The 17953-nt window shown below is 41.2% G+C and overlaps 1 protein-coding gene across 3 annotated transcripts in view; it reads left to right on the plus strand.

The window, feature by feature from the left end:
- Positions 1-17953, plus strand: part of EPHA5 (EPH receptor A5) — a 690216-nt gene that overhangs the window by 509859 nt on the left and 162404 nt on the right. For all 3 annotated transcript variants that reach the window (XM_033914879.1, XM_033914888.1, XM_033914869.1), the window contains exon 7: positions 16676-16800. In XM_033914879.1, coding sequence (XP_033770770.1) covers positions 16676-16800 — 125 coding nt within the window. The remainder of the gene's footprint in view (positions 1-16675; positions 16801-17953) is intronic.

Here is a 17953-nt window from a genome sequence, read left to right on the forward strand (position 1 = left end):
TATTATATTCATTTATATATTGTTTTTTACCTGGAAAGGAAACTTAACGCCAATATCACCGTTCATCCTAGATAGTAACCCTCTAGAGTCTGTACCTAAGCTGAAAATTCTTGGAGTTGTGGTTGACGTTGACTTATCATTTCATAGTCACATCAGTCAAACAGTTAAATCTTGCTTCTTACATCTTATCCGTTCAATTTCCACATTCCTAGATCCTAAATCCGTCAATATATTAATCCATTCCTTGATCATATCTAAAATCGATTACTGTAACTCTCTTCTAATCAATATAACACAGAAAGAAAAAAGACGGCTTCAGATAATTCAAAATACGGCAATAAAACTTATTCACAAAGCGAAAAAATATGATCATGTCACACCACTAATGATTAAATCACATTGGCTTCCCATCTCCCACCGAATTAACTTCAAAATTCTATTTTTAGTATTTAAAGTACTAATCTTCAACGAACCACAATTTATGTTAAGAATGATTATCCCATACAATGCTCCACGCTCTCTACGATCATCTTCTTCAAATTTACTAACAATTCCTTCCTTGAAAATCATTGGCACAAGAAGAAATGATATATTTTCTGTTGTGGCCCCTAAATTGTGGAATTCTCTGCCAAGTTATATTAGAAATGAAAAAGATCTTTTATCTTTTAAAAAACTTTTAAAAACTTTTTTGTTTCAAGACGCTTTTGATGAGTAATATTGCATATCTTGGACCCCTTACATTCTGTTACGAATATCAACTTCACTAATCCCCTTCCTTTCCCATTGTATCTTTCCTTTTATGTAAATTCCAATAGAGAACAAAGTTGTAACTTTTCCCTCCTTTCCTCTTCAATCATGTTTGTCTCTAATTAGATTGCTAAAATGTCAATTGTTCCATGTAGTTTGTTTTTGATTGGTTTGTCCAACTATATGTGAGACCACTATCTAGTGGCTTTTTTAAACTGTACATCGCTTAGAAAATTTGTATAAACGATTCATCAAATGTTAATAAAACTTGAAACTTGAAACTTGATATGAACTATTTGTTTCAATACACATTGTTAAATATATCACCAGAGCTACACAACTCATTTTTCACATAGGATGAAGGCTTCTTACCATTTTACTTTTACTTCATTCAATTCAGTATGGATGTGGCGTTTCAAGCCGCATCTATTTGATCGGTCAATTGAGTGCTTGCCTGCTCGTGGCATCAACATCCAATAGGACTATTTTCTGAAATAATTTATCATCTTTAGAGTCTTCCATTCAGAACATGAAATATTCATACCCGTCACTATTTTACCAATTGAATCTGCTGTTGTGTTCAAATTGGAGTATGTATGTATGGCAGCATCAACAATGGGAACTTGTGAACTAATCAGCTGCCTTCTACTTATGGTTGACACTTATATGACTCACAAGAGATGAATGCAGACAGGGAAATGGTTTTTGACATGTTTATGTATTGCCATTGTAAATAGGCAAAGTACACATTCTTCAATAGTAGATGGTAGTTTTACAGCAGGGCACCCAGATAAACTGGGCAGAAAAGCTAACTTCTAAAGACATGTGGGCACTTAACGTTTCTTTTTAAAATACCTGCACAAAATCCAGCAGAAAATATGCCTTATTGAAAACAGGGACATTTACACTTGCTCAGGATCAAGCATACATTTGCTTGCAAATTATACTGCGAACCCAACAACAACAACGAGAAATCCAACCAAAATGTTTTTTTTGCCATATCTTCCACAGAACTCGGCCAATTCTTATGAAATTTAGTGTGTCATGTCATGAATGAAGTTGATGTAAAATGTTGTAAATATTTCCACCGTACCACAACATTACCTTGTGAAAATGAATTGTCGCTGTGGGATACGTGCAGAAGCAGGCAATAGTTTGTAAAGAGTCTCTGTATCAAAATGGTTTTCGCTGCAGAAGACCGAATTCTGATAAAGAACTTGGTACTGCTAAAAGGTTACAGCAGTTGACGATTGTTGAAAGAATTCCCATAGAAGGGTTGGAACAAAAATGGCCTTTATGTGCTACTCTGCATGATCCGAGCAACGGGCACTGTGGATTGTAAGCCAGGCAGCAGATGATCATGCTTGATTCACACTCAAGAGCATATTGATGTTGTACGCAATCTTGTACTGATCTAGGAGGATGCACTGCAAACACACTGAACAACTCGCTAAATAGCAAGAGGTTAGGATAATTCATGACAGTCTGAAATTACAGTGTCTTAAAAAGCATTGTGCCCAAGAGTTAACTTTACACAACAGACACATGACTGAAACAATGCAAGCAGCTTTTGACCAAGAACCCGGAGCACAGCGTCAGCTTCATCTGGTTTACAGATGTAAATATATTTATAATAACTCCACCAATTAACACACAGAATGATTGCCTGTACATGCCTTCAACAACATTGAAGTGTGAAGTTAATGCCAAACGCCTACTATGGGCCCACCCAACCTTCAGTCATGGTCTCAATCGATCCTGGGGTTAAGATAAATGGCACATATTACTGGGATACCAGGACATCCTCTTGATGCAGAAGCTGCTGCCAGCAATCCATTGCATCAATAACTTTGCCAGTGCCCAGTTTGGGTGAGCCAAGCACGCTGCCAGTGCCAAGTTCGGATGAGGCAAGCTCTTTTGCTGTACCGGGGTCTGCTGGTCCCAGCACTCCTGCTGTGCTAGGTTCAAGTCAGCAGCAGGCGGGCGCATCAGTTAGGATATCAGACGATGCGGACAGGGAGCTGGTCCTGGCAGCAGTGATTCAAAATGCTATTGAATCATTTAGGCAAGGGCGCTTGGCCAGGGAGGTGGGGCCACACCGTGTTTGGGATTCACCAGGGGGGAGCTTAGTGCATCCTGTAGTTGTGCTGAGTATGCACCTGAGGGTGCATCTGCAGGTTGAACAGGCGGCATCCCTGCTCCTGGAACCGGTGCCCAACCCCTCATTGCAGCCTATAGACACTGCATCTCAACGAGTGGTTAGGAAGGTGGATGTAGTTTGTGGGGTGCATACACTCGTTGGGGGTGTGCCTCAAAAAATTAAGCAAAAAAATATGGAACAGGGAATTCATAGACATATTTTCCTTGCTGATTAGAGACAATTAAGACGGGGGCTAATGGGGACAACAGATTACATTGTTGCCAAGAACGGGAAAGAAAGCGCAAGATTAGCTGGTCTCTTGCGAATTGGGTGGCAGCTTTTCATATATTCATGAGTGTGGTTATTGAAAAGGAGCCAGGGATGAGCACATACTTAATAAAATATCTAGACACAATCACTAGAGCACACAAGAAGTATCCTGGGTGGGCGTGGTTGAACTATGATATGAAATTCAGGAAATGTATGTCTGAGAACCCAACTATTACTTGGGAGCACCGGGCGGTGGATTTGTGGCTGGATGAGATGACGCTGGGTAGGCCTTATGATCCAGATGGTGGGCCAACCTTTGCTAACAATTATAGCTCGGAACGCAATGTCAATTTCCCGATCGGCCAGTCACAGTTACCCATTTTTACACAAAGGACAGTCCCTACACAGAGCAAAAGAATTTGTAGGCAGTTTAATAATGCGCAGTGCACCTGGCAAAACTGCAAATTCCGACATGCTTGCTTTCAGTGCGGCATCCCACACCCGGCATCCCAATGCCGGGTGGGGAGGGACAGGTGTTTCCAAACAGGAAGCCAACCCAGGGCAACCGATCCTACTAGTGCACACCCCAGGGCTCACAATTCCAACATGAATGTGGTCACTGGAGGCGCATGAGAGGGTCAGGGGCCTGTCTGGAAGTAAGGCATGGGGTTATAGAATACTTGCTATTCTGCACACAACTTCCGTGACTTAGTTGCCAGCATTTACAGCAGCTTGTAGCTGGCATAGATGTTTGTGCCTAACCTTGGTCACTGAAATCCACACTTAGTGCATATGGTAAAATGACAACACCACTCAGTGTTTCTGTTTTAGAATTCATGCTGAGCACGGATTATAACAGCACTTAACATCGAGTATCATTTCCTGAATCTGATCCTATATGTGAAAAAAAAACCTCATGCAAAAATCGTTTGTAAATACCCTTCTTGTCCAAAACACCTCCCCCTCCTTGAAATCTCTCTATGTCACATATATACACATGCATTTATTACATTACATTAGTGTCTTCTATCCCGCCAATACCTCTCAGTTCTAGGCGGTATAAAAGGGAAAGAGGTGGGATTTGATTTACCACTTTTCTGTAGTCACAATCAAATCAATTTACATATTATATATAGGTACTTATTTTGTACTTGGGTCAATGGAGGGTTAATTGACTTGCCTAGAGTCCCACAGAGCTGCAGTGGGAATCAAACCCAGTTCCCATTAGGGCTACTCTAAAATCACTGCTTACACGTGTGCCCATTTGTTTGTGTAAATCAATCTATTTTTATGCATACGTTTAGAAAATCCGATACTTTTTGGGCTCTGATTACCATCACGGAAGATCACACAGTAGTGTCAACTTGAGAACCTATACAGTTTCTCAAACAACACCTGATATAATGTAGAAGACTCTCAAGACTCCTGAATACCAAACTGGAGTCATCGAGTCCATTGACTTTATGAGGTTGTCATATGTGGGATGATATAGCATCTTAAACTCTGATTGGATAGGTTTAAATGTTGGCTTTTCCTTATTATGACCGGAATAGCCATGCAAATGGTTACTCGCAATTGGAAAAATTGGGATTGCCTTAGTTTTACTTTTTGGTGGGTGAATTTATGCTTAAGTTATAAATATGAGAAAATGAATGCTGACATTCTAGGGCAGGGGTGCCCAACGCGTCGATCGCGATCGACCAGTAGCTCAGGAAGGCAACGCGAGTCGATCGCGGAGCCTATCCCGGGCTCTGTGATAGACTCGTGTTGCCGTCCTGATCTACGGGCCGATCAGCCTTCCTCTCCAGTGTTCTTTCTCCCTAGGGCCTTTTAGCTGGGCGATCCGCCCAGCTGTCATCTGCCGCTGCTGAACAAAAAACCGGCTTGGAGATTTCAGCCCGTAGCGAACTTATGCTCCGGGCTCTAACGTGTGCGTGCCGGCTTCTCTTCTCTTCCCTCCGAAACCGGAAGTTATGTCCGTGGGGGAGGGGAGAAGGGAAGCCAGCGCGCACATGTTGAGATCCCTGAAGCAAGCGTTCGCTATGGGCTAATGCGGGAGACAAGCATTTGTTCTTCTTCCTGCCGGGTCCTGCCTACTTTCTGTTTCCGCGAAGGCAGGACCCGGCAGCATTTCCCCTAATAGGTCGATCGCGATCTTGGGCTGATCAGCCTTCCTCTTCCCGATGGCAGAATTGACGTCAGGGAGAGGAATGCTGTTTGGCCGAAGCAGGGAGAGCTTGGGGCCTGTTATTGGTGGCGTTTGGGTCCTGGTCCCCGATGGCAGTGGCTTGAGGGAGGGCAGGGAGAAAGAAAGAAAAAGGGCAGGCAGGGAGACAGAAGGAAAGAAGAGAAACAGAAAAAAAAGAAAGGGAGGCAGAGAGAAAGAAAGGGCAGGGAAGAGGAAGGAAAAGTTGGGGGAAGGAATGAGGTCTGGAGGAGAGGAAGCATACAGGCTAAAAGAAGGGAAGAAAGATTGTATGCACAGTCAGAAGAAGAAAGTGCAACCAGAGACTCATGAAATCACCAGACAAGGTAGGGAAAATGATTTTATTTTAAATTTAGTGATCAAAATGTGTCTGAATTTATATCTGCTGTCTATATTTTACACTAAGGTCCCCTTTTACTAAACCGCAATAGAGGTTTTTAGCGCAGGAAGCCTAGGAGTGTCGAGAGCAGCGCTGGGCATTCAGCGCAGCTCCCTGCATTAAAAACTGCTAACGTGGTTTAGTAAAAAGGGAGGGAGTATATTTGTCTATTTTTGTATGGTTGTTACTGAAGTGATAGTGCATAGAGTCATCTGCTTTGACCTCTTTGAAAACCCTGGAATAGGAATGATGATTAACATTTTCTATGCGTTACAGTGTGCGTTGTGTTTTTTTAAAATTTTATTGTTGGTAGATCATTGTGACTTGGTCATTTAAAAAGTAGCTCGCAAGCCCAAAAAGTGTGGGCACCCCTGTTCTAGGGCATACTAAGATATTCAAATTAGTTTGGGGTCCATTGACATCTTTTGTGCATTTGTTATAGTTGTCCTTTATCTTTATTTTCCATTGTTTTAGCACCCAGGGAAGGGGGGGTTATATCTTCTGTTTGGTATTATTCCCTGTTGGAAAATGTTAGATGGGAGAGGGAGTTTTATTTTTGTATTGATACTGATAACACTGCACAACAATTTTTTGGTTAAGTCTTGATTCCTGAAAAGTTTTTGGTGATTATGACAGGTACCAACTTGGTATGCTCAAATATGGTTTTGGTTTTACTGCATCACGTAAGAACTATGAGAAATAGACATTTTTATGTTTACTGACAATAAAATATATAGTCAAGTTTACGTTTCGCACAAGCGACTAAATGAAACAGAATTAAAAGTGTTTTGCTCCCGAGTTTCTTTTATATTCAGTGTCTGGTGCATCACGTTGTAGCATCCAACAATAGTCGGCAAGCATTGACGGATTCCAATTGCCCTGGTATCGTTTCTCCATCGTAGCTATGTCTTGATGAAACCTTTCACCGTGCTCGTCACTCACAGCACCAAGATTTGCGGGGAAGAAGTCCAAGTGTGAATGGAGGAAATGAATCTTGAGTGACATATTGCACTTCATTCTCTTGTATGCTTTGAGAAGTTTGTCTACCAGCTGAATGTAGTTTGGGGCTCTGTAATTGCCCAGAAAATTGTCAACAACGTCTTTCAAGGCTTTCCAGCCAATTTTTTCCGGCCCAACTAACAGATCTTCAAATCGCTTGTCACTCATAACATGTCTGATCTGGGGGCCAACAAAAATACCCTCTTTGATCTTGGCATCAGTTATTCTTGGGAACATCTGTCTTAAATAACGAAAACCTTCCCCTTCCTTGTTCATTGCTTTCACAAAATTCTTCATGAGTCCCAGTTTAATGTGAAGAGGAGGCAAAAATATCTTTGTCGGGTCAACAAGCGATTCATGTGCTACATTTTTCTGTCCTGGAACTAACTTTTTACGGAGTGGCCAGTTCTTTCTAGAATAGTGCGACTCTCTGTCTCGGCTGTCCCATTCGCAGATGAAACAGCAGTACTTTGTATAGCCAAGCTGCAGTCCTAGTAACAGAGCAACGACTTTGAGGTCTCCACAGATATTCCAGTTATACCTGGTATACTGGACATACTTTAGTAACATTTCCATATTCTCATATGTTTCTTTCATATGTGCTGCATAGCCAACAGGTACTGAAGGATAAACGTTGCCATTGTGCAACAGAACAGCTTTCAGGCTTAACATTGACGAATCAATGAAAAGACGCCACTCTTCCGGGTTGTGATCACAACCAAAGACCGAGAACAATCCTTCAATGTCACAACAGAAACAGAGACTGTCGACTTGTGCAAAAAATTTGGTTATATCATGATGCCGGTCTCGAAACACAGAAATTTTCGTACCTGGTGATAGCAAACACCATTCCTGCAGTCTCGAACCTAGCAGCTCAGCTTTTGCTTTTGACAGACCCAAATCTCTGACCAAATCGTTCAATTCGGACTGTGTTATCAGATGTGGATCGCCTGATGAGGATGGTTCAAAATCCGGGTCAATGTCACTGTTAGAACCCTGCACTGCAGTTTCTTCATCTGGTTCGTCTAAGGTCCAATCCTCTGGTGGTTTCGGAACTGGAAGACTGTCATCATGTGGCATGGGTCTCATTGCTGAAGGCAGATTAGGATATTCAATTGACTTCTTGTTTTTGGCAGAGAAACCAGACACATTAGTCAAACAGAAATAACAGTCCGTCACATGGTCTTTCTGTTCTCGCCATATCATCGGAACAGCAAATGGCATCGTCTTTCGAGTACCTCTGAGCCAGGCTCTCAGACTAACAGCACATGTCGCACAGCAAATGTGAGGCGCCCATTGCTTGTCTTGATCACCTATTTTGCAGCCAAAATACAGATGATAGGCTTTCTTTACAAGGGCAGTCATCGAACGTCTCTGAGGCGTAAGTGTATATTCCCCACAGATATAGCAGAATGTGTCGCGGCTGTTACGACACCGACGAGACATATTGCCCGACACCAAAACGTCTATAGCATCAAGCTTACTTACTGTTATATTGCTACAGCTACTATACTACTATACTTTACTATACTGATACTATATACACACACGGACTATCTATATTAACCAAATGAGCAGGATCGGTGTATGGAAGCCACCATTATAGCATGGTGAGACAGCGCAAGCTCGTTCAGACCTGCCCAGACATGCCCAGGATGTCATCTTCCATAAAACAGCTTCCAACCTGGCTAGATTTTATGCATGGACATACCCAGGCGGCACAAACCGTTGTTGATAAGACACTTATGGGAGAAAAAATTGTTTGCATCCAAATATAAGAAAAAATCACGACAAAATTGAAGATTTCTCTGAAATGGTACGTGATGGGTAATTTTTGATGTAATATTCATGATCAGCACCCAAAATTCTATAAGAAACACCCAGCAGTGTTCAGGAAGCAAAAACTTTGTTGTGCAGTGTAAGTGCTTATTTGATTATTATTATTTGTAAGTATATTGTATTACACTTTTTGTTGGCTTTGAAAACTAAATAAAGATAAAAAAAAAAAAAGATTCCTGAAGCAGGCCTGTTGGCCGAAACATGTACTGTACATGTCAAGTAATTGAGCTATTGGATGAATAACATCATTTGAACCATTGGATGAGTAAAAGGACGTTTTTTTCAATAATTTGTGGTCATCCAATCTTTTAAGGACAATTCCACTCCTTACTTTATGTATTTGAGTTTGTGGATTTATTTCCCCTGTTTCATTCCTACGTTTAAGATGTGTACAGTTATTTTATGAGTTCTTCATGGGATGTCATCATCCTTATCACCTGTCTTATAACTGTTAAGGAGTAATCTTCTTTTAAAAGAATTACTACTCTTGTTTCCATCAACTCATAAATTTCACTTTAAGCTCTACAGTATTTGGTGGCATCCTTCTCATACTAAGCTGTAAAGCTTTGGAATGCTCTTCCATTGGCCTTAAGAATGGAATCATCTTACATAAGGTTTTGTAAACTGTTAAAAACACATAACTTTTTAAAGATGTAATTTTACATATTTTTAAGGGATTGTACTAATAGTTATTACTGCCTGATTATTGTTACGATGTCCTTGGGATCTATGTATGTAGGTTAGGAAGGTTTGCTCCCTTTTTCTGTTTTATTGTACTCGTAATCTGCACTAACGTCTTTTCACAAGGTAGCGGAATATAAGGTCTTATATTATATTGTATTGTATAAATGTCATCTAACCCTTCTAAACTGACTTATTTGTGCTAGTTAGATTGTAAGCTCTTCCAAGAAGGGACTGTTTATAGATGTCAAAATGTACAGCGCTGCATACGCTTTTCAACGCTATATAAGTGATAAGTAGTAGTAGTCTGTTTATGAAATTGTGCAAAATTTCATGCTGATTTTGCACATCTTATTTAGCTGTTTTTAATCTTGCAGCAAATTCTATGCTAAAATAGGTTAAAAGCTATGTAAGTAAGCTAATTACCTACTGTAATTACATATAGCTAGATTGCACATGCTAAAACCATGCAAGCGTCAGTAGACAGCCATTAAAATGAAACTCAGTGAGGTTTATAGTGATCGTGCTTGCATTATCATGCAAAATATAATGTGTACTATTTATCTTCAAACTCATTTTCATTTGATTTATATAGGTCATTATCACATTTTAATTAATATGCTCATTTCTATGAATTCATGTAAATAAATAAACTAAATAAAGTGGGCTGCTAATGTGCAATAATGACCCATTTTATTGCATCATAGAACGTCAGCATCTGTGGCTTAATGAATGATTCACTTGATTTTATTGATATATTGAGCTTTAGCAGAATATTTCTGTAAAGCAAAAGACAGATTTTGAACATTTTTTCAGTTGAACCATCTAAGGGAATTTTTTTTACTAAGCTGCATTAGATGCAAGCACACACCTAATGCAGCTTAAAATGGTGTACCATGAGACGCACTCCGGTATCCTTTGGCAATTGCTAAATATGCATTTGCTAACTCCTGCTCGAGGGGTGGCAGCAGGAGGGAGTGGGCATCCCTCCTGCTGGCCAACTTCGCAGGGGGAGATGGGTTCCCTGTTGCAGATGTTAAACTGATTTCCACAGAGAGATTCCCTTGCTGTGATCAGCTCAACGGCAACACAATTCTTTAACCAGCGCCTGTGACATGGACGTCGGCTAGAGAATCCTCCAACCCCTTAACCATCTTAGTCGCTCTTCTCTGGACTCTTTCGAATAGTACAGTGTCCTTCTTCATGTACCAGTGCTGGACGCAGTACTCCAGGTAAGGGCGCATCATGGCACAGTACAGCGGCATGATAACCTTCTCTGATCTGTTCGTGATCCACTTCTTTATAAATCCTAGCATTCTGTTTGCCCTTTTTGCTGCCGCTGCACATTGCATGGACGGCTTTATAGACTTTTTGATCAGAACTCCCAAGTCCCTTTCCTGGGAGGTCGCTCCAAGTACCGCCCCAGACATCCTGTATTCGTGCATGAGATTTTTGTTACTGACATGCATCACTTTACACTTATCCACGTTGAACCTCATCTACCATGTCAATGCCCATTTCTTGAGCCTGATTATGTCACATTGCAGATCTTCGCAATCACCCTGCGTCTTCACTACTCTGAATAACTTCGTATCGTCTGCAAATTTAATCACCTTGCTCGTCGTACCTATGTCCAGATCATTTATAAAGATATTAAAGAGCACGGGTCCAAGCACTGAGCCCTGGGGCACCCCACTGGTGACGCTCTTCCAGTCCGAGTATTGTCCATTTACCCTCACTCTCTGTTTCCTATGCTCCAGCAAGTTTTTAATCCACGTGAGTATTTCACCCTCAATTCCATGGCTCGCAATTTTCCGAAGTAGTCGTTCATGCAGAACCTTGTCAAATGCCTTCTGAAAATCCAGATATACAATGTCGACCGGATCGCCCTTGTCTATCTGTCTGTTTACTCCCTCAAAGAAGTGAAGCAAGTTCATCAAATACGATCTGCCTGTGCTAAAACCGTGCTGACTGGTCCTCATCAGCCCATGTCCGTCAAGGTGATCAATGTTGCTGTCCTTTATCAGTGACTCTACCATCTTTCCCGGTACCGAGGTCAGACTCACAGGTCTGTAGTTTCCAGGAACTCCCCTGAAAAATATATCAAGCCCAATATCTGACAAATAAACCCCATCTGCCCAATACAGTCCTGGGTAGTCAACAGAAATTAAATCATGACCCAAAACCAAACCCCCCAAATACCTATAAAGCGAGAAACTTCAGAATTCACATGTCTGCGTAAACGCTTGATACCCTCCACACCAACCGAGGAATGATATAAGACCAAACCAAACAGGTGGCAGGGAAATAAAAACTGGTGGACAAAATGTCTTGCTTCATGTGCCGGATGAGAGGGAATAGTGCTCCCAAGGTAATTTTTTTTTTTTAATGGCTGCATGCTATTGTTAATATGGTCATAAAAGGGGGGGGGGGGGAAATGGCCATTTTATGGCTGCAGTAAAAATGGCCTTAGTGAGTGGGAAAGATACACATAAGGGCACACTAAAGCCACTTTTTAACAAAGGTTATTAAAAGGACCCCTTAAGTGTTTGGATAACATCTTAACTTAACAAAAAAGTTGTTCTACTATTTGAAACCATGTAAAGTAAAGGCCAAACACTTTTTAGTTGTGAAGACTGTATCAAAAAAATGTTGTTGTTATTTATTTATTTGAAGGATTTATATTCTGCGCTATCATTTTAGGCAGATTACAGAATTGCATATAGACATAATCCAAAACATGACATAACTAAGGTGTATTTAAGCATATGGTTCAAAAACCTGGTTCTTTAGTCTGTCCGTTCAATTCTGCCTATTGGGCTTCCAGATTGGATTAACAGGTGGGATAGGTATCTTTGAACTAATGTGTTTTTAGTATGGATTTGAATATTTTAATGTCAGTTGTCAACCGGATTTGGTCAGGGATTTGTTTCCACCACTGGGGTCCTTTAATGTAGAAAATAGAGTTCCTGTGCTCTTCAAGTCGGATTGCTCAGGTGGAGGGTACGTCCAGGAGGTTTGGTTTTGAGGACCTTAGGAGTCTAGTAGGTTGGTGGATCTGTGGTGTGCTGTTAGTACTGGAGATAGCATGTCTGTTAATGCTTTGAAATTAGCATCACAGTTTTGTATCGGATGCAGTGTTCTAGAGGTAGCCAGTGCAGAGAAATCAAAGTTGGTGTGATATTTCCTGAAAATGTTTTCTTTTTAAAACTTTTTTTTCAGCTTTTTCTTTCATGGTACTGTGCTGGTTTATGCCAGCCACACTGTCCATCATGGGGCTGCTTAGCAACAATGGACCTTTAAATCACAGGGTTCTTACAGGCTCCTCATTGCTTTTAGAAACAAAGGCTCAGCACGATTTTTCTTTTGCTCCCCATAAGCTTTTTAACTTAATAGCAAAATAGTTCCTTCTGCATGTCTGCACACCTTTTCAGCTCTCTCATTTTTATTTCTGAATTGTCCTCAGCGGGTTCACTTTCTTACAGTGTGGCAACATGACTTCACATACCTTGAAGCAATAAAAATCAATAATTCAGCTTGATATTAAACACAATCTCAATTATGGTTATTGTGATCCAGTTGTGGAACTGTCTTCCAACTAATGTTGTGTGTGTATATATATATACACACACAATAGCATCATTGAACATTTTTAGGAGTAAAATGGATCATTTAATGAGAATAACCTGTATTAAAGTTTCTGACCTTGTACCGTAGATAAGTTGTCTAGATACGAGTTGATGAATCTGAACCTAATGTTCATAAGTCTCGTTTCAGTCTAGTCAGTCATGGCTAGGTATACAATGGTATGTCTTATCTAAGCCTGTGCTTGCAGGATTCTTCCTTGTTTAACAGTATGTGTTGTTAGGTTGAATGGTGTACAAAACTGTGATTTAAAGCACCCTCTCAATAAGAAAACAATTTGCATAAAACTACCTACAGGGATACTCAATTGCAATCAATCACATACTTAACATTTTTAATCGATGCCCAATCTACCAAGAAGGTTAGGTCTCTTCAACTTGAAGAAGAGATGATTGAAATGAAAGCAAACACATTTTAAAAAATCTTGATAGAAAGGGTCCCCTTCAAACAGAAATAAGTTGGGGTGGCAAGCCATAAAATTAACAGTATGTTATAAAAAAAATTTGAAGAATATATTTCTTCATTCAACATTCAAACATGCTATGGAATTTGATGCCAGAAGGTGATCATATCAGTTAACACAGCTGTTGGTGCTCCCGTTGGGAGGGGTGGGGGGAACCCATTACAGAGAAAACTGCAATTTTTTCCCTAAAAAAGAGGGGAAAAGGCTGTTTCCTCTATAATGGGGGTTTTCCACCCCAACACCCCCACAACGGGAGTGCCAACAGTTCTAAGTAAAGTGGGGTGTTTCCCCCCACACACACACACCCTTGGAGCACTTAAAAATAGTGTTTGAATCCAGCGTGCCGACGTCCTGTGCTCGATTGTATGCCCGCAATGGTCCACGCGTGATTGTCTCACGCGGTTTAGTCTATGTACCATTTTAATTGAACAGCACCGTTAAAACGCAATTAAAAACTAGGTAAAAAAGTTAATTGTTAGGTAGGTGCCTAACAATTAGTATGCATGAGTAGGGGCAGAGTTTGCTGTGGATTGAGTTAAGTGCCAGCATTTTGGGCAAAGAAAACTGAGGTTTTAAATACCAGCACATAAGCAAGCATATGATGCTTAACTCGAGTTAGGTGTTACTAGGTTTGATTCTACATATAGCACCTAACTTTTAATGGCACGCAGAAGATGCCATATCCTTAGGTGCCTACCAGTATAGGTGCCAGCAGCAGTGAAAGTATAGACAGCCACTAGCTTTCACCTTTTTCAATAGTATTTAGTAATATATCCATAAAATTAAAGCAGTTTAATGAGATGGTAGAGATTAGGGTTAACAGACGTCCAGATTTCCCCGGACTTTTCCTCCTTTTCGAGGACATATCCAGGGTTCCGGACGGCTTTTCAAAACCCGACACTTTGGGTTTTGAAAAGCTTCCTGTCAAAATCGCGTCAGGAAGGGGCATCTGTGCGTATACGGATGCAATGCGGAGATATCACGCACACGTGCATGTGACATCATTGTGTCACGTCCGCGCATGCGCAGATGCCATCTGGGAGCGGGGATGGGGGTGGAACGGGGCGTGACACAAGCAGAACGGGGCGGAACTTGGCGGGCCTGGGGGCGTGACCATGGGTCCATATTTTCCTTTGGGAAAATCTGGTAACTCTAGTAGAGACAAAACAATAACAACATTCAAGAAAGCATGGAATAAGCACAGAGGATTTCTGGGAATAAGGAAGAGAGGGGAACAGCAAAGATCAACCAGAGGCTTTTGTAGCATGGATAAAGTGGAAAGAAACTCACTGTTCCCTCTAAGCTGGGTGGGAGTCCTCCAACTGCATTGCTGCCAATAGAGGGCAGTGCTACAGTACTGTGTCTTCCATAACTAGTGACAGGCAGGTTCTACAGAGCTTGCCTGTCTCTCACTATTGAAAATGTGTACTATTGAACTGTGTGTAGAATACATGGACATTGAAGTCCTCATCTGCCACCATCTGCTGTGTTTCTGTGCTGCATACTATATATATACTTTACTATCAGTCAGGCAATCAATCTTAAGAGTCCTTCAATAGTCTTATTCAAATCATGTAATGAAGAGCTCATACAGCAAGGACTTACCAGGACCTCAGTGATACCACTCAGGGCTTGATTACTCTCATAGCCCTAGAGCTTAACATATCAAATTGTCACTGGTCCAATATAAAGGTCTGTGCAGGAACGGGGATCGCGGGAATCCCGCAGGTCCCGCGGGGTTCCCGTGGAAATCCCCCCTAACCCATGGGACTCCCATGGGGACCCCCTCTGGCCAACGGGACTCCCACGGGGACCCCCCTCTAGCCAACGGGACTCCCACAGGGATGGAAGGCTTTGGAAGCAGGGTTCGTCCATATAATATAATGGACACGTCAGCCTTAGTAAAAGAGGGGGTTTATAAGTTAATTACCTAAACAGAAAACAGAAAAAGGGTTCCACCAAAGAGATTCCACAAGGAAAACAGCAGCGCAAACAGAAAAGAAACTGTGGAATTGATGATCCTGTCAGAATTAATTGCTGCTTTTTATGGGGACAGGCGGGGATGGAGATAATTTCTTGCAGGGATGGGTGGGGACGAAGAGGATCCTGACGGGGACGGGTGGGGACGGAGAGGATCCTGATGGGGATGGGTGGGGACGGAGAGGATCCTGGCGGGGACGGGTGGGGATGGGTGGGATTTCTGTCCCCGTGCAACTCTCTAGTCCAATACTTATTTTAAATACTTATTATAAATTATTTAAAATTATATTAAAAGTAACTTCTCCCCATATAAAAAATTTCTAAATTGTACACATTTCACATGTATTTAAGAATATATAAAGCTCTTAGCTTTATCAATTTAGAACGCTTGGTCAGGGGTGGTCATCCAACATATTTTTGCCGTGCACTGTATCAAGGATGCCCCTGCGAAAGAATGCAAAGAATATATACTTTTATCTCCACAGCCTTTACTAAAAACCATGTATCTAAATATACAAGTTATTAACTCATCAACTACCCTAAGCGTTACCACCATTCATTCCAGCACTTTCCAAGACCAAGATGGCGGCCACGTCTCAGGATAGGACTTAAATCCCTCACTTAACTCCTTCTTCTTCCTCCCCTTCACCAATCAGGGAACTCACTAGTTAGAAAAGGCTAGCCCATTCGATTTCTAAATTTAAACCAGAAGGGGCTACAGTTTTTAATAAATAAATCCATTTTCCCTGATTGGTGGAGGGGTGGAAGAAAGAGGAGTTAAGTGAGGGAGATAAAAGTATATATTCTTCGCATTCTTTCGCAGGGGCATCCTTGATACAGCGCATGGCAAAACATGTCGGATGACCGCCCCTGACCAAGTGTTCTAAACTGATAAAGCTAAGTGCTTTATATATTCTTAAATACATGTGAAATGTTTACAATTTAGAAATTTCTAATATGGGGAGAAGTTACCTTTAATATAATTTAAAAATAATTTATAATAAGTATTTAAAATAAGTATTGGACCAGTGATGATTTGATACGTTAAGCTCTAGGGCTATGAGAGTATTCGAGCCCTGCATGGTATCGCTGAGGTCCTGGTAAGTCACTTTCATCGATCTTACTTAAGGCTAAGTACTCTGATGTGCCTTACTGATTTCTGCAAGAATTGTTACCATCTTGAAGCGACACATTTCTGAACAGCAAATATGAATATTATTTAGAAAGGCCTCTTTACCATCCTGTGTCTATGCTTAAAAAAAAAATTAGCAAAGTCCTAGAAGTTGCATTAACAACCATATTGTGTATCTGCTCTTTCACCTTCAGCACCTTCCCCGATCAGTATTGTGAAGAAGGGCAAGATTGCCAAAAACAGCATCTCTCTGTCGTGGCAGGAACCAGATCGCCCCAATGGCATCATCTTGGAATATGAGATCAAATACTTTGAAAAGGTGTGACAGAGTGTAACGTATCTTGAATATGTTTTGATTGTTACTTTCCAACTTTAATTATCTAATTCTCAGAAGGGAATACAACAGTTACATGCATAAAACCAAAATGAATTGATTGTTTCTTCACAAAATGATTTGGAAGACTGGAAATGTGTTTTTTGTGCTTGTAGCACAACCACTTCCATTCAGTAGCTATATTAAAACGGCATAAGGAACGTCACTGGCAGTATTATTCCATTAAACTAACACACTTCTAATAACAAGTTTAATATACTGGCAGTTGCCAACATTTGAAGGGTTACCTTAGAAAGCTAATCAAACAATGCACTGTTAGTCCAATAAAAATGGTATTACCTTTATTCCTTTTTGTTTTATTTCTATTTATTACTATGTATTATCTCAAACAGTGGACTAACACGGCTACCACACCATTTCACTAATTTGTAAGCAAAAGAGAATTTCCAAACTAGAATTTAACTTATATTTTTCATACAAGAAGCTTCATATCCTATATTTTGTGTACCACTCATTAAGGGGGGAGGGGGGATACTTGCTAGGCTGAAGTAAACAGCCTGCATGGGGTAATCTTTATCACGGACCAATGCTAATGGTTGCCATTCACTAAAAGCAGCTAGCGTGGTAAACATCTCACACCAGATGCTTACTGGTAGGGGTGTTTATGGGGGTGGTTGGTAGGGGACGGGCTAAGGGCAAGAAACCAACAGCTAGCAGGCAGGATGGTCCTGTACATTGGCTTCTGTGACGTCTGACAATGTGACATTAAGTTCAGTTGCGCCATTGGCTGTGTGGCAGGGCAGCCACTGCACTAAACACAGCAGTCCTCCGATCCATAACAGGCATGCCTACTCCCCCCATCCATTTGCCCCAAGGAGCATTCTCCCTGAACAGAACCCCCAGAAGCTTCTTCTCAAAAAGAACCCTTCTGACTGTAACCCCCTGTTCCAGATGTCCTTGACAGATACTGTCGCAAATACACACTGGCACCAATCTTCACTGTAGCATTCCACAAATTGATTCCACTTTAGCACTGAAGCTATGCTCTTACATAAGAACATAAGAAGTTGCCCCCGCTGAGTCAGACCAGAGGTCCATCTTGCTCAACGGTCCGCTCCCGCGGTGGCCCATCAGGCCT

This window comes from Geotrypetes seraphini, chromosome 1 (assembly GCF_902459505.1).
Source record: "Geotrypetes seraphini chromosome 1, aGeoSer1.1, whole genome shotgun sequence".
Lineage (NCBI taxonomy): Eukaryota > Metazoa > Chordata > Amphibia > Gymnophiona > Dermophiidae > Geotrypetes > Geotrypetes seraphini.